General features: G+C 58.8%; 1 protein-coding gene across 2 annotated transcripts in view; it reads right to left on the bottom strand.

Moving 5' to 3' along the window:
• Window positions 1-229: 229 nt before the first annotated feature.
• The window catches only part of SRCIN1 (SRC kinase signaling inhibitor 1), a 69,391-nt gene continuing 52,306 nt past the window's right edge, over window positions 230-17,314 (bottom strand). Inside the window, exons 16-19 of one of the 2 annotated variants that reach the window (XM_012660179.1) lie at window positions 16,635-16,789; window positions 16,162-16,314; window positions 11,419-11,565; window positions 230-3,584 (exon numbers count right to left, since the gene is read on the bottom strand). In XM_012660179.1, coding sequence (XP_012515633.1) covers window positions 3,450-3,584; window positions 11,419-11,565; window positions 16,162-16,314; window positions 16,635-16,789 — 590 coding nt within the window. In that variant the 3' untranslated portion in view covers window positions 230-3,449. The remainder of the gene's footprint in view (window positions 3,585-11,418; window positions 11,566-16,161; window positions 16,315-16,634; window positions 16,790-17,314) is intronic. The other variant, XM_012660171.1, reaches the window with a different exon arrangement.

Genomic DNA, 17,314 nt, shown 5'->3' with positions numbered 1-17,314 from the left:
GAGTCCGTGGTGCTCCTCTTCAGTGGTGTAGGTTCCCATGGGTGCTCAGGGACAGCGCCAGCCCCGGCGGTCCTGTTCTACCCCCATCTTTGTGCCCTGCCTGCTGAAGGGTCAGGGCCATGGGCTGTCAGGGGTTCCCCACTCTCGGTCCCAGCCATCCCAGTGCCTTTCAGGCCCTCGAGGGCGAAGCAGAGAAATAAGGAGACAGCAGCCTGTGGGAAGGCGATCCAGGAAAAAGAAACAAGTTTTATTAAAGCCCCAAACACTTGGCTAGAAAAACCGAAAGGAGAGAGCAGGGAGGTGGGAGGAAAAAAAGGACATTAAAAAAGAGACAGAGAAAACACAGCAACCCTTTTCCATTTAGAAATTGTCAAGTTACACCGACAAAGGTCACAGAATATCCACAGAAGCCGTCACTGCTACACCAACACGGGCCCTACGGGGTGGACGGGGAGGGTGTGGAGCTGGGGCTCACCCGGGGGGGCCCACCTGGGACCCCACGCAGAGCCTCGGCCCTGAGGCTCCTGGGGAAACAGCATATTGTGGAAGGGGCGGGAGAGAACCCCCCCATGCGAGTAACACAGCACAGTGGGCAGGGGCCAGAGGGACCGGGTACAGGGGTCCCCCCAGACGTCTTAGTTTGCTCTTGGTCAAGCACACACTGATGGACAGAGCAGCGAGGCGCATGCAGCTGGGGGCACCGGCGTGCGGCGGCTGTGAGACGGCCAGTGGGGACGGAGCTCGGGAAGGGAGCCGGAGCGAGTGGTGCAGGGATGATGGGACACACACATGCGCGTGCGCACACACACACAGACACGCCCACACCCCTGGGTCTGCACCAGCACACACCCACCACAGACACAGGTCGCACGCACTTCCATGTTCACACCTCTGTCCACAAATACATGGCCCCCACGCGAACAAGTCTCTCGCTGCTGGGCCTGTCTGCACACACCCCACCCGCGTTCTCACACTAACACGCAGGTAGGCACCTGCCGATGCCCAGACAGGTGACATACGCCTACGTGCACACGCCTCCCCACACGTGACGGGCCGTGCCTGTGGACCTGTGTCCCATGCATCTGCACACACGGCTGGGTGGGCTTGTGCCTGCACACACACACACACACACACACGCACGCACGCAGGCTGCACACAGTTCCACGCAGATGCCTCCCAGCCCACGAATGTGCAGGAACCAAAGTGAAAGAAAGATGCAAATCCCACTGGGCTCTACTTGAGCGGGGGGCGGGGCACACGGCTCCCTCCATCTGCCCCTTCCTGGGTGAACACTGCCCCCACCTCCTCCGCCCACAAAGGGACATTCAACTCAGGACAATGACGTGGGGCACACGTTCTGGTCACAGGGCAGAGGGTGGAGGTGGGGGCGAGTGAAGGGTAGCAAGCGAAGAGGAATGGAGTGGAGGGAGGAGGGGGCACCACTCCCCCCTCCCCTCCCAAGTCAGGGGTCTCTGTACAGCCAGATCAACCGAACCTTCACTGGACCACATGAGCCAGGCCGATGCGCCCACCCCAGCCCCCTCCCCCGCCAGACAGCGGCAAGGGAGAGAGTGCTGTGGTTTTCTTTTTTTTTTCTTTTTTAAATATTTATATATATTTATATTACGTATATTATATATATATAATATGTAAATATATTTTTAAAACAATATAAAATGTTAAGACACTTCACTTAAATGTAAAGAGTTGCCTGCAATTAAAAGTAATTGCATCATTTATGAGGTCCTTTTTTTGTTGTTTCCTATTTTCCAGGGGTTTTTTTTTTTTCTGGAGGGATTTTTTTTTTTTTCCTCTTCTTTTGTTATTTTTCAAAAAGGCTTGCTTGCCTTGGTACAAAAATGATCCAAAGCTAGAAAACAAGGATGAACCAACAGAAGCAAAAACAAAAGAAATGAAGAAACACAGCCCAGTTTCCCTCCCTCCCCAAGCCTTCCGCAGCTCCCCCTGCTGTCCCTCCTCGGCTCCACGTCGTGGGGGCGCTGCCCTCCTACAATGGCTCCTTTCTGTGCTTACTGGGGGGACTGATTCCAATTCCCCCCCCAGCTGTGCTTACACCACTTTGTGCTCCAAATGGGGATCCTCTGCCTGGGGACCCCCACTCCATCCTCCTCCTCCTCCTCCTCCTCTTTCACAATCTCCCTCTGACCCCTCCCTGTGCCCTCTGGGGGGCCAGGAGTGACAACCAAAATTGGTCTCCCTCTCCCCATCCCCAGGACCACGACTTCCAACAGCCTCTGCGGGCAAAGCAGGGCATCCATGGGCCATGGACTGGCTGGCCAGGCCTCGGGACCTTCAGACATCTCACCAGGGTCACCAGATCCCCATTTAAAAACTACATCTTGCCCCCTCCCTGAAAACCCTCAAGTCACAAAGAAGATGGTTGAAGGTCAAGTCACCCCACCTGCGGGGCTGGAGCTGTCTGCCCCGCCCTACCCTGCCCTCCCTGCTCTCCCCCCTCTCCCCTTCCCTCACAACCAGGACCCTTCCCCACTGCCTCCAGGCCTCAAAACCTAATTTCTGGGCCCTTCAGTCTTGCCCACCCCACCCCCATTAAATAAGTTAATGTCATTTAAAGTGCTAAATTAGGAAACTAAAAGTACCAAATGCCCCTCCCAGGGCTGCCCTCTCCCCAGGCAGTGTCCCCAGTGTCAGGCCCAGGTGTCAGGCCATCTGCACAACCCACCCCCTCAGCCAACGGTCCAAAGGGCCTCCTCCCGCTCCCCACAGGACAGAGGCCAGCTGCTCCCCAGGGACACAGACTCCCGGCCTTACCCCACCCTGAGGCCTCCCAGCCCCCGCCTCCGTGTCCAGCCCATCCATCTGGACTCCAGGCCCACTGGGGTGAGTGGAAGGAGCAGAGCAGCAGCAGAGGTCAGTCTTGTGCGAGGTTGGACAGGGAGTGCGGTGTCTCCAGGGCCCCGTCTCCCAGGGTCGCGTCCCCAGGCCTGATGCTGGGGTTGGTCCAATGTCCAGGCGTTCCTCCAGGAGGTACCGAGGGAGGGGAGAGGGTTTCTCGCTGCTCCAAGTCTCCGTGGCTCAGAGTTTGTTTGGAGTATTCTTGGGAAGTGGGGGGGAGGGGAGGAGGTGCAGGGACTTCAGGATGGACTTGGGAGGAAGAACGGTGAAAGAGAAAAGGGACAGAGTGACAGGAAATGGGCCCGAGAGGCCCTCTGGGAACAGGAAACCAGGGGGAGGTGGTGTGTTTGGTTTTTAGTTTTACTGTTTAAAAAAAGATAATTAAAAGTGAATCATTTAAAAAACCAAAAACACCAACAGAGGATGGGTGTGGGGAGCTGAGGGCCACCCCCTCCTCTGAAGGGCAAACCCCGCAGGGGTCTGGCGAGCAGGGTGGGGGTGGGTGGAGATGAAGGAAGAGAGAGAAATGGCAGGGATGGCGGACAGGCAGGGGTGGAGATGTGAGGGGCCTTCTAGAAGGAGATGGAAGAATTCCTTGCCCCAAAGGAAGTCAATACAGGGATAGAGGTTCTGGAAGCCGAGGGCTTTTCTGAGACAGGGCTCGAGGTCTCATTTGACCCGCTCATCTCTTTAGATGGTTTAGTGGCCTGGAACAAAAACAGGGGTCAGGGGTCAGAGAGAGGAAGGGAGCGCCTTCGTGCTGGCCCCCAGTTGACGTTTTAAAAAATGGAAAACCTCTACAAATCCAAGAGAAAATTAATTGCAAAAGGAAGAAACCAGAGGGGCATCTGGAGAGAGCAGTCCTCTGAATGGGGTGGGGGGCGCAGCGGGGGCAGAAAGGGGGTGAGGGGAGGGCCTGGGAACCGGAGTGGGGGGCAGGCCCACGGTCACTGATGGGAGAGAGAGAAGGTGGAAGAGAAACCAGAGCAGCACAGGAGAGACCATGCCCAGGACAGGCAGGCGGGGAGGCAGGCAGGGGGAGGGTGGGGAGGGAGGAAGAAGAAGTGAAAGGTTAGCTGAGGCAGGGGTGCATGAGGGGGGGGTCTTAGTCCCAACTGGTCAACAGCAAAGTCCTTTCTGGCCTCAGTGCAGTGACAACAGAGGGAGGAGCTGGTCCTCTCTGGGTAGCACTTCAAGGAACCCCAGTCTGGGACTGTGGGAAGAAGGCGCTCACTGCACCCAGCCTCGCATCCACCCCCTTGCACAGCAAGCCCCACAGCACCCCTGCAAGTCTTCCTCCAGCTCTGAGTAGGGAATGGGGAGGTCACTCCCTCATGACGCATCCTGTACTCACTGGTCAGCTCTGACAGTCAGAACCAGCCCCTCACCCTCCTCCCCAGCTCCAGCAGACTCCCTGTGTCTCTATTGGTCCTGGAGGCTTGTTCTCTAGAGCTGTCTTCAAAGTGGGGAGCTATCTGCATCACCTGGGGGGTGGGGAGACAGCATGTGGCATGCATTGAAAATGCAGATTCCTGGGCCCCTCCACAATTGGGCCCAAGAGTGTGCATTTTAAGCAGGCGTCCCAGGTGGTTGTGCTGCACACTTACCTTTGAAATCCACTGGGCTAGTGGGACACAATTGTAGTCACTGTCCCCTCTGGCCTTGCTTAGCTACCAGTGTGAGAACTGAACGGCCTTGCTAAAAAAGACCCGAAGGCTAAAGTGGCACATCACCAGGTCTGCACAGGGTCGCTCATTTTCCACAGTCCTACCTTATCATCCGCCCTAGGGAGGCTGTGGGCGATGCCTTGCAGGGGACAGCTAGCGTCTACAGCAAGCCCGGCCTGCTCACGAACCCACCGCCTTGGTGATCATCATTTCTTCCTCCAAGGCGCAAGTGGTTCGCTCAGTGATTCACCCGGGTTTTGCGCGCCACACTGCGGTTTGTGTCTCCCCTTTATGGAAAGCAAGGCAAGCGGTCCCCATTTGGGTTCTCTAATCCCTCTCCTCTGCCCGAGGCTGCACGTCTGTTACTCAAAGGGGCTCTAGGGCTGCAGCCATGGGATCACCGGGGTCTGAAGTCCTGTGCATGTGTCAGGCGTGGGCCCTGCCCTTGGGGGCTCCCAGGACCTGGGCCCAGAGGCAAACTCATTTAAAGGCAACCATGGGCTCTCTTACCACTTGTCACTTATGTTGGGCTCAGTCCCACTCTTCCCCCACACTAGTCTTTCTCATTTAAATTCTTTCCCCCAAAGCCAGGTGGGAGGGGAGCACAGTGAATTCTTGCTGGTGTCTCTTAACATCTCATCACGTCCCCAGGCAAGGTGTCCACTCCCTCCTGGCTGTCCTTTGTTCTGAAGGAGCCTTGGTCTATTCCAAGCCTTGGTCTTTGGAACACCTACCTTCGGGCTGGTGCCTCCACGTGATGCTGTATTCACGTGGTAACATGTCCTCACTCAGGCAAGGTACCCCTTCTCCCTCCCACAGTCAGTGCCAGGCTTCTGCCATCCAGCTTTACCAGTTTATGGGAATGCCTGACCTCTGCCCCTGCTTCGTCGTGGGGACCATTCATGGTCTCTCTGCAAGCACTTGTGTTGTAAAGTCCTCTCGGGCAATCTTCCCTCCCAGGAGACGCTGACCACTGCACCACTCAAAACCCACTCTCCCTAAGCTGAGGCACGGCCAGCTGTGCCCAGCGACCCCCTCCTGCAAGGCTCTCGTGTGACACAGCTGCTGTCTCTCAAGGTTCCTGTCACTTCCATTTCCCCTACCGGTCCTCCCATGTTGGTCCCAATTATGTCCAGAGAAGCAGAACTTAGTCACCTTTGTGGCAAAGGGGAAACCTCACATATGTTCAGCTTTCAGCGGGGAGACGCAGGACCCTCACCCAGGCCCTGAACCCTGCACACCTCCCTCCTGTCTGGGGATCAGAGTCTGCCACCTGCTCTCTGTGCCGAGCATGCTGCCCCCTCTCCCACGCTCCACTCTGACACATACATTGCCACACAGGTGCGGGTCCTCCTGTCGCCTGTCTCCTCCAGGGCCTTTCCCAGTGCCACGCCCTCCCCGGGCCCTGCTTTTGCTGAATAAATCCTGCCTGGATCAGGAACTGGACTGTCAGGAGAAGCTGGGCTTTTCCCCCAGCCCAGGGTGGGGGGCGGTGGTGGGGACCATGATAAATCCACAGCGATGAGGGCAATTCCTTTCTCCTCGCCAGCAACTGATCCAGGAATAGGCAATGTGGAGAGATGGGGGGCCTGTTGGGGGCTTCTGGAAAGATTCTCCTGCTTCTAAAAGAGTTGTGTGCCCAGGGCCCCTGGCGTGAAGTCAGCCACATGGGGGAGGGTGGTAGGATGACAACAGCACCTAAATGCACAAGGAGCCTGGGTCCTAATGTCCTTGAGCTGCTGAATTCCCCAACTCTGGAACCTCCCTGCTTCCAGTCTTCTTGCTTGGTTAGATGATACCTTATTGTTTAAGCCATTTTCAATTGGGGTTCCTGTTCCTTGCATTCTAAGTGACAACCGTGAGGCCCAGCATCACTCCTCTATCACTCTATTCAATCTTTTTTTTGTTGTTGTTAAGTTATTGCCTTCTAGTGTTCCCGTTCTGAGTGTGATCTCACCAAGCCTGGGTGACACCCACAAGGCTGTGCTCCCGGCAAAGCAACAGAATCCAGCATGAACACAGGAGAATTTGCATCGGGCGGATCTGGGTTTAAGTCCCAGTCCTGCTGCTTTTTAACCATGTGACCCTAAGCAGACATCTCTCTGGGCCTTCACGTCCCATCTGCAGGGACACCCGCCCTGACAGCGTCAGGTGCACGAGAGATGACACAAACAGGGCACCAGGCCCAGTGGCTGACACAGCACATGTACGGAGTGGCGGCTGTTACTGTGACTATCTTTTTTTTTTTTTTTTTTGAGACAGAGTCTCACTCTGTTGCCCTGGCTAGAGTGAGTGCTGTGGCGTTAGCCTAGCTCACAGCAACCTCAAACTCCTGGGCTCAAGCGATCCTACTGCCTCAGCCTCCCGAGTAGCTGGGACTACAGGCATGCGCCACCATGCCTGGCTAATTTTTTCTATATATTTTTAGTTGGCCGATTAATTTCTTTCTAATTTTAGTAGAGACGGGGTCTCGCTCTTGCTCAGGCTGGTTTCGAACTCCTGAGCTCAAACAATCCGCCCGCCTCGGCCTCCCAGAGTGCTAGGATTACAGGCGTGAGCCACCGCGCCCGGCCTGTGACTATTGTTTTAACCTCTCAGGTTTGCTTTGTCTATTTCCATCTGGATTGGGCCTGATTGGCAGCAAACTCATTCGATCATTCACCCACCTGACAAATATTTACTGAGCGCCTGTATATGCCAAGCACTGTTTTAGGTGCTGTGGGGATGCAGCCGTGACAACACAGATTAGTTTTAAGGTATAAAGTTGTTAGGATTAAACAAGACACGTCAACTTGGTACCTAACAGGAGTGCTGGCTGTTTTGCATCTGCCGCCCTGTTCCCTAGAATCAATTTCTGCCCTGTTCCGTGCCCTGGGAGCGGGCCCTGCCATCCCTTTGCTGACTGGCCTCTGGCTGAGTTTGGCCAATGGGGGTCTCATGGCAGGGTGGAAAGAGAGAAAGGTGGGGTAAAGTTCCTTTCCTACTCCCTCCCTCTGGGAGCTGTTGCAAGCAGGAGCTGTGCCCTCCACAGCTAAAGCTCCTGCTGCTCCAGCTTTCTGGGGCACACTAGACACTGTGTCTTTGCCCTTCCCCTAGTGAGGCCACAGAGAGGGGGTGTCCATGTCTACACCAACCCGACATCCTTGAACCCCTGGAGTCTGGCTCCCACCCCACCGTTGGCTGTCAGAGAGCAACACTCAAGGCTTTTTCTCCATCATTTCCTCTGACTTCTCTGTAGCATTGGGCTCTGTCACAAAACACTCCAATCTTGGAACTTTCTTCCCCCAATTTCTTTTTTTTTTTTTTTGAGACACAGTCTCTCTCTGTTGCCCTGGCTAGAGTGAGTGCCGTGGCGTTAGCCTAGCTCACAGCAACCTCAAACTCCTGGGCTCAAGAGATCCTACTGCCTCAGCCTCCCGAGTAGCTGGGACTACAGGCATGCGCCACTATGCCCGGCTAATTTTTTCTATATATTTTTAGTTGTTCAGATAATTTCTTTCTATTTTTTTTTAGTAGAGACGGGGTCTTGCTCTTGCTCAGGCTGGTCTCGAACTCCTGAGCTCAAACAATCCGCCCGCCTCGGCCTCCCAGAGTGCTAGGATTACAGGCGTGAGCCACCGCGCCCAGCCATCTTCCCCCAATTTCTGTGTCTGATCCTGGCACTTCTATTCCCCTCTGCTGTAGTTTGGATATTTGTCCCCCCAAATCTCATGTTGAGATTTGATCCACAGTGTTGGAGGCGGGGCCTGGCGGGAGGCGTTTGGGTGGGAAGATGGCTCCCTCACCCATGGCTGAGCCTGAGCGCAGTTCTGTTGGAAAAAGCCTTGCTGTGTCTCCTCTCTCTCTTGCTCCCTCTCTGGCCAAGCGACATGCCTGCTCCCCTTCGTCTTCTGCCATAACTGGAAGCTCCCTGAAGCCCTCACCAGAGGCAGATGCTGGCACCATGCTTCTTGTGCAGCTTGCAGAACCGTGAGCCACATAAACCTCTTTTCTTTATAAATTACCCAGCCTCGGGTATTCCTTACACAGCTATGTAAACGGACTAAGACACCCTCCATCTCCTCATTGTCAGAGACGGCTCTGAGCTCCAGGTGTTGGAATCACTCGATGAGGGAGAGGCCTCAGGCATTGGCCTTGTCCTGGACAATGTACAGTCCCACCGAAGCCATCTCGAGACTCCTTCCCTTTGCAGAGCAGTGTATGGTTTCCAAAGATCCTACATCTGGCATTATGTGATCTCAGAACCCTGCTGAGTATTTTTGTCCTTGTCCCTGTTATACAGGTGAGGAGAGAGCCTGAGAAGACAGAGGACTTTGACCAAGGCCACAGGCTAAGCTGATGGAGCGTGTCCGCCCAGGTGACCCAGGCAGCTGGAGCACAGGGTGGGCATGGGCTGGGGGGGTGTGGAGCTGGAGAGGGAGGAAGGCTGGGGTGGGGAGGGCTGGAGGGGAAGTGGGGCTAGAGGGGAGGGGGGTGCTGAGCTGAAGGGCCCCAGGCAGCACCAGAAGGGATTCAGGCTTATCAGCCAGTGATGGGGTTTAAGCTGGTGTGTGTGTGTGTGTGTGTGTGTGTGTGTGTGTGTGTGTGTTTGAGAGAGAGAGAGAGAGAGAGAGAGAGAGAGAGAGAGAGAGAGTGAGATATAATCTAATCTGCATTTTACGAAGTTCCCTCCTCACACTGTAGGTCTTGGGAAACAGGTTAGAGGTGACAGAAGTCCAGGGAGACCGCAGAAAACCATGCATGTATGTAGTGAGACATAGACGGTCCCCCCTGCTTCTTTATAGTTTACTTTTAAAAATTTCCACAAGGAGCATACATTACTTTACCAGGAAGAAGGAATATTTTTAAGAAAGGCTACTGGAGCAGTGGGAGTGAGAGGTGTAGCTAGGCCAGTGGTCGCATGTCGGGGAGAAAGCACAGCCCTGTCTGCCCAGGAGGCGAGGGGTGGGGAGGAGCTACTTGGGGGGGGTGGTGACCCTTCCCCAGGGGACAGCCGTTGGGGCGGCCACGGGTGGCATGGTGAGGGAGCATTGTGTCTGGACGCACGTGTGCAAGGCGCCTGGGGACAGCTGGGGGAGGCATGCGTGGGCGACTAGAGCTCAGAACAGACCTGGGTGGGGACAGAGACTGGGTGATGCCCAAGGAGGGGAGGGGGATGTGTGAGGAGCCAGGCGCGGAGAAGGGAAGAGGTGGGCAGAGGAGCCAGGAGGGCCGGGCAGGGCTGAGGAGAGGATGCAGGGCTGGGGGTTCTGCACAGCCCCACGGGCATAGGGGGTCTGCACCGCACATGTTGCAGAGAGGTGGGGATGGAGGGGAAGAGCCCGCCTGGAGGCCACTAGAGACCTCACGAGCCCTGTTGGGGGTGGAGGGAGGGCCAGGGCAGACTAAGGAACAAGCATGGAGGCGTGAGGCGGACGGCTGGGGAGCCAGGGGTTGCGGGGAGATGAGGAACATAACTACAGCCGCAGGAGGGGCCTGCTTGGGAGGCTGCAGCACCTGTGGGTGGGGGAGGGGAGGCGGTGTGGACCGAAGCCCACTCCCCCATTTGTCAGCTGTGTGACCTTGGGTAAAGCCTCAGTCTCCCCACCTATCGCACGGGGACAATAAGGACCTACCTCCTTCTGACTAGAGAGGTGAATGTGAGATGAGATCATGCACGTGCCTGGCACAAGCCAACACCCTTCAAATGTCAGCTGCTCTTCTGGGCACCAAGGAGGCACCAGCCTGGACAGGATGAGGGAACTCAGCCATGGGGGCGGCAGGAAGAAGGCTGGGGGTGGCACTTGCAGAGTGTCATCTGGGGACCACGAGGAGGGAGGTGGGGAGCTGGTGAGGCTACCTTGCTATGCACCTTTGGGAAGCCCCTTTCCTTCTCTGAGCGGTCCCCTTGTTTGTCCAGGAGGTGACTGGACCCACCCATCTTTAGCCTCTTGCCTCTGAGCCTAGAACCTTCTTAAGTGGGAGCCACCACCCTCACACCCAGACTGGGCCTAGCGTACAGGAGCTGCTCAGAGATGTTTACTGAACCGAATGAGCAGGCTACAGGTCTCTCTCACAGCTAGGCCCGGAGACCACCCCACACCCGCAGACCAGGCCACGTGGGCAGGCCACAGACCGGGCAGCATCACCCACGGGTGAAGTCTGTCTACTCTATACGCCGGCCCCAAGCCCACTAATAAATGTGAAAGAGGTTGCAGTGCCCCTGCAACTCCTACCACACCCCTGCCCCCCTGGGGGCTTTGGTACCTCTCCCTGTCCTCACCCCACACGCCTTACAAAGATCAGAGGTGAGCCCACTGAAACCCCAATGCAAGGCTGAAAAGCAGATGCAAAACTCATTTCTCCCTCAGCCAGGGGCTGGCCCAAGAGCTAAGATGGAGGCCGAGACGAGAGTGGGGGCCCCGAAGAGTGGGGGGTCCCTGAGAAAAGGGAGAAGGAAACAGAAGAGAGGAACGGAATGGCAGGAAGAGGAAGGACACAAAATTCCCCCTTCTACGCCCCAGAGCAGGCTGGGCCTTAGAAGAGACCCAGCCAGGGGGCTGGTGGAGTCAGGAATCTGCTCGCTCCCCTCTTCCCACAGGAGCCAGTGATGTGCAGCTGGGGACAGGGTCTTCCCTGGCCCTGAGCAAGGGGCTCCTGAGAGGGAAGGGGCCTGGCTGAGCACGCATGCTCTAAACCACATGCAAAGCGCTGGGATTGGGGGGAGGAGGGGGTGAAGGTTCAAGGATTGGGGGGTAGTCCTGGCAGGGTCTCTCAGGGCAGCTGGCGGGGAGGGTGGTCCTGGGAGTAGCGGCAGGAGATGCCCAGCACACAGCAGGAGCTCAGCGCACGGCACCAAGGGACCCAGCGGGGCCACCCCCACCCCCGCCCTCACCTGCTGCTGGGCCTGGATCCTCATGTACTCGGCCCTCTGCTTGCCGTGCTTGCTTTTGTCAGGGCTGCCTGCCTGGCCCTGGGCCGCCTTCAGCCGAGAGGCCCCTGGAGTCACCACCTTCATGGGTGGCACGCTGCCACTGCCACTCTGCAGGAAGAGGAACAGGGTTGGTGTTGGAGGGTCCTGTGTGGGGGTGGAGTCACACAGAAACCCTAGGTGCTGGGGGGGTCTCTGGGGCTGGGACCTCCTCTGTGGGGCCCTTTGAGACCTGGAGACCCTCCCTGGCTCCACATCCCAGGCCCCTCTCTGAGCCAGGTTTAAGGCCTTCCCGAAGGAGAGGAGCAGGGCCGCCAGCCAGGTTCCCAACAGCTCCCGAGTGAGAACTCTTTGGTGGCCTCCTTGAGCAGCTCAGGGGCAGCTGGTGCCCTCCTGGGGGAGCCGCTTCCAAAGTGAGGGTCCCCAGCACCACCCCGCTCCAGCAAGGGGCACCACCGTGGACCTGGAAGCACATGCCTAGGTTTGGGGCGGAGGGCTTTCTCTGCAATGGCAGACACTGCAGATTGGCAGCCCCAGGCCGCATCTGCCTCCTAATGGGAGGCTGGGGTGGGGTCTCCCTAGAAATGGGCAAGCCTGGCCCCCTTGAACCACCTCAGGTGTCAGACCTGCACAGAGGGGCGCTGGGCATCCAGAGGCGCGAGCAGAGGAATGACAGAGACAGAGAGAGTCAGAGACAGGAGGGGGAAGGGGAGTGGGGGAGGGAGGGGACAGAACTTTATTTGCTGGTTTACAGATACAGAGAAGGGGAGAGGACCCGGTTCTTGCCAAGGTTGGGGGGCCGACCCCTGGGTAGGCCAGCTTCCCAGCCTCCCTGCGGCTCGGCCTGCAAACCCCTGCCTGGCACCAGGCTCCCAGGAGGGTGGCAGGAGCTGAGAGAAGGCCGGTGGGAGGAGAGGGCTGGTGTGGCGCTCCTGCAGCCCCCCACTCCCTCCAGCCCTGAAGATGCAGAAACAGGAGTGTGAAGAGGGGGAGGAGGCAGCCACCTGGGGGCTGGGGGGCAGGGATGGGGGGCTGCCTGGGGACCCTGCAGTGGTGGCTGTGCCCATCTCGCTGAGGGTGGCTTCCAGCTCCTGGAGCGTCTCCTCCAGGCTGTCCATCCGCTGGGTGGTGATGCCCTGCACTGTGTGGCCTGCACTGGTGGCAGGCTGGCCCGGGTGCTCCCAGCTGCAGGTCTGGGCATCACATTCAGAGTCCTTGGGGGTCTCCTCTGGGTGGGTCTCAGCAGGAGCAGGAGATGGCTTCTGGGTCCCATCTGGGGCTGCTCCCCAAGAACAGGGGACCGTGACTCCTCCATGCTCTGGGCCGTAGCCTTCTACACCCAGTTTCTTGAGAGCTGCCCCTTCCTTCTCAGGCGTCAAGCTGCTCCGCGGCCAGGGAGGCTCAGCTGCTCCCCCCAGCAGGGTCTGTGGGCCATCCCAGCCCCCCCTGCTGCCAGCCAGGGTCCGGGGTCTCGGGGTGGGAGCTGTCCTGGGACCCGGCTCCTCAAGCTGGGCCTCTGGCAGGGAGGGAGGGTTGGGGGCACACTCTGTCAGGATGATCCGCGGGACGCAGAAGGCCCCGGCACCTGGGGCGGCCTGGGGGGAGAAGCAAGATGAGGAAGAGTGTGATCCCTGCAAACCACACTGAGCTGGGACGGGGGGTTAGAGTTAGGTGAGCCCATCCCTTCCTTTCACAGATGGGGCAATTGAGGCAGGGAGGGTTCTGACTGAGGTTACCCAGTAAGTTAGAGGCAGAACTGGGACTAGAACTCGGGTCACTTCCACCATCCCCCACGGCTTCCTACGTTCTAGTGAAGATGCCAGTTTAGCAGAAGCACAGATACATGTTTACTCTGCGTCGCCCGTGTCAAACTCTGGGAGCAGGTCTCGCGGTTGCTCCCATGAGTTTGCCCACTGGTGCAAGGGGACGACGCTAACGTGGGGTCGGTGGGGAATGACGTAAGCTCGCACGGGCACATTGTCAATGCTCCGTAAGTAGCAGCTTTCTGTTGTGCTGAAACGAATGACCCAGGCCTCCGGCCCTGTGTGGGCAGGGACCACCTGCCAGCCTCTGTCCTCGGAGGAGGGGGCCATCGGCCTCATCTCAAGCCAGAGACTCCCGGACCCCCTGCCACTGTGTGAGCTCTCCCCAGGGGCTTCGCCACAGAAGGGGCAGGGCTCGGCCTTTGCCAGGGTCCTCTGCTGCACACACACCCGGGCAAAGCTCCCGTGGGCACCTGCTACTGTGCGAACGACCCTGGACCTGGCCTCAGTGGGGGCACAGAGACGCCCCAAGGACCGTGCCCGAATTGAGGGAATCCTGGTCTAATTCTGAGCACCAGTCATGTGTCAGGTACTGTCACATCTGTCCTCACCTTTAATGTCTACTGTGACCCGTGCAATGGCTACTGCTGTCATCGCCCCACTCCACAGAGGAGGAAGCCGAGGGTGAGGGAGGTTTCATGATTCACCCAAGGTCGCTCACCCACAGTTAGTGGCAGAGCCAGGATTTGAACCCAGATGGTCTGACTCCAAGTCCAGTACTCTTTCCACTAAAAGGAGCCATGGGGAGATGCGTGGGGGGCAGCAGGGACTACAATCACCCCCTCCCATGGTGAGCCACCCGGCCTTGCCACCTGCTTACCTGGGAGCGGGGGGTGTAGACTGGGAAGGCAGAGAGGGTGACCTGAAGCTCGCCCGGCTCCACGGCCTGCTGGTGCCGTAGGATGCAGAGGGTCAGGCAGGCCCACAAGGGGAGGGGAGGGGCCTGGCCCACTGGGCCCTCTCAGGATTGGCTCCCAGAGCCAGTGAGGGGCAGGTGTGGGGTTGGAGGACCACGGTGCCAAGGGCACAGCCAGCCAGGAGGCACCCCACCCACACTGCTCATCCCAGACAGCTCCGTGGGCTGCTCTGTGCCTGTCCCCTGCCCAGCAGACAGCACTGTGCCCCCATCTGATGCCTGTCTGCTCCCCACTGCCAGGAAACCAAAGCACCAGCAGGCCTCCAGCCAGGCCAGAAATCGGGTGGTGGCCAGCGTGGAGCCCACTGTGGGCCAGGGAGAGCCAAACAAGGAAGGTGAGAGTGTGTGTGCACCGGGGGCTGTTCCCCCACAGAGCAGAGGGCCCTCCTGGCCCAGCCTGACCCGGCAGAGACTCCCACCCAGCGCCTCCCCCCACCCTCCTCCCCAAGCACAGCACAGTCCTACAAGAGGGGAGGGGGTGCAGAAAACAGGTCCCCCAAATTCCCAAGAAAGAATAAAGAGGAAATAAGTGCAGCAGGACAGCAGCAAGGACTGAAGTTAGAAAGAAGGAAGAACTTCCCAATGCTGAAAGACAGAACCAGCAGCCAAGGAAGGGCATGGGTTTCTTCCACTCCGAGTCCCCTGATCAGGGGGCCGAGATGGGCCATGGCAGGGTGAAGGCTGCAGATGAGCCTTCCCTGGGTGTCCAGGCCCCCAGTGCAAGGCACAGATTCCAGAGGGAAAAGCAGAGCCTGTTACCCGGCACAGGCAGCAGAGCAGCAGGGACGGAGGTGGGGACCAGGCAAGGGCTCAAGACAAGGTCAGATTTTGAGTTGGACCCAAAGTCGTCTTGCGAGCAAGATCCAACCTCCAATCTTGGCTCAAGACAGCACCCAGGCTTCGGGCCAGACCTAGACTCAGGCCACAAACTGGACCAGAACAGGAGGCCACGTGCGCCAGACTTGGAATCAAGCCTGCGGGGACGCAGACTCAAGGGTCACAGACACCCAGGCTGCTGGAGTCCCGGGGAAATCCCACCTGGGAGGCGGCGGGAGGAGGGGTTATGCGCCTATCCAGGGGGTGGTGAGTCGCGCGTGTGTGATGCCATGGCAGTGGCAGGACTGGGACCGTGGCTGGCGTTTTAGCGGGTCAGCGTGAGAGGTGAGGCGAGGAAGCGGTGGAGGGTGGAGGCACAGGCAGAGAGAGAGCCGTGAGAAGTGGGCAGCCCCGTTACCTTCCGTGTGGGGCCCGGGGCTGAGCCCCTGGGGGGCCCCAGGTCCTGGGGGGACAGCAAGGTGGGGATCGGCTGGCAGCGGGGCGTGGGGGGGAGGGAAGACACTGAGCTTCTCTCAAACACCTGAGGAGCAGAAGGTGGGGGCAGGTTTGGAGGAGGGGCACCAGGGAGGATGGGGGTGCAGGCACCCAAGGGGAGGGTGGCCTGGATGGCGTTGGGCCCCCTGCCTCACCCCTTGGCCCTTCACCACGGCCACTGGCCCAGCCTGCCCCAGTTGGTCTCCTCCCACAGAGACCCCGGCAGTCCAGGGGCTCCAGGCACCAGGGCTGGGGTGGGTGCGCGGACACTGAGCATGGTGACTTCCAGCACTGGGGGAGTCAAGGCGCTTGGGCCTGAGGGTCTCAGCACACTCACGATGGGGCTCTCAGCACTCAGCAATCTCAGAATATTCAGGTACGGGGCTTTCAGAGTATAGGGGGTCTTGGGGCACTTGGGGGGGGTCTCAGAGACTACAGTAAAAAAGCTCAAACCTTCAAGGAGAGACTTTAGACCCCCCCCCCATTTTACAGTGGAGAAGAAACGGAGGCAGGAAGGTGGGGGTCCTGCACAGCCAGCACTCAGCGTGGGGACCCTGCGTCCATCCAGCTGCCCAGTCCGGCCACCTCGCCTGGGGGCAGCCTGGCAGGGAAGGGGGCCCGGCTGAGGCCTGGGGGGCCAGGTGCGCCCTGACCCACCTCCAGTTCTGCGATGATGCGATCCTCATCGTCCTCATCCTTGATGGCAGAGGCCATGATGGGCGGGGTGGAGGCCGGGCGGGCCACCTCGGACACAGCCCGGCGCAGCTTCACCTGGGGCTTCTGCACCTCCAGCTCCTCGGACTCGGCCTTCTGCAAGGCCCGGGACCCCTGTCAAGACCGGGCTCTGCGCCCCCAGCCCCAGCTCACCCCCTAGGTCCCATCTCTCCCCTGCCCCAGCTTCTCATCTGTCACGTCTGCTGTCCCCTGCAGGGGCCCGGAGTGGACTTAGGGCAAATACACATATTCAGGATCCCACGCTAGAAGGACAGAGTCACCACCGTCCAAGCCCTCTTTCCTTCCACTTCCTCTGAGAAAGGGGTCCCTCTTCCAGCCCAGAGGGCCTCCAGAGGTCACTTCAGGCTTCACCCTAACTCAACCTCCGGGTCCCCTGCCCAAGGTGGGAGTGGTACCTTGATGAAGGCCGAGTCTTTCTTGCTGGTGACCACCACCTCTCCGGTGCGCGTGGTGGTCAGGCCGTGGGAGGAGGGGAAGCTTCGGCGGGGAGGGGGCGGCGGGGGCGACTTGGAGGGCTTCTCCGTGCGGTATCGGGGCACTGTCAGCTCATCTGCAGACAGCCAAGGGGCTGGGGGTCAGGGGACCCGCAACCCTGGAACCAACACACTACATTTGACTCCCGGGAGGACCAGGAGGAGGAGAGAGGAAGGCTCAGGGGTGAGAACACAGGGGCCCCCCTACTTCTCTCATCTCCCCTGCAATTGGCTCTGTCCCGCCTCCCCTTAGAGCCCTCCAATGGCTCACTACTAAGGGTGGCCCCTGGGCCAGAGGAGCTTGTCCCAAATGCAGCTCAGGCCCCACCCCCAGCTGCTAAACCAGAATCCGCAGTTTAGGAGACCCTGGTGACTCCTGCACAGGCTGAGCTGGAGACCCTGCTCTAACCCCGCTTCTTCCTTTGCCCCTCAGCCCTGGACCCAGCTCTGTGGCTTTTCCACATTGAACCCTGCCCCACCCACCTGGCTCTCCCTTAACTCCAGTTCCTCCTCCAGCCCTGTTTCCAGGGCAACCAGCTGAGCGGTCACTCTAACTGTGACACTCCCTGCCTTTGATCCTGCAGCAGCTCCCTAACACCCCA

This window comes from Propithecus coquereli, unplaced genomic scaffold (assembly GCF_000956105.1).
Source record: "Propithecus coquereli isolate 6110/MARCELLA unplaced genomic scaffold, Pcoq_1.0 Scaffold119, whole genome shotgun sequence".
Lineage (NCBI taxonomy): Eukaryota > Metazoa > Chordata > Mammalia > Primates > Indriidae > Propithecus > Propithecus coquereli.
This window is presented reverse-complemented; position numbering and strand designations above follow the sequence as displayed.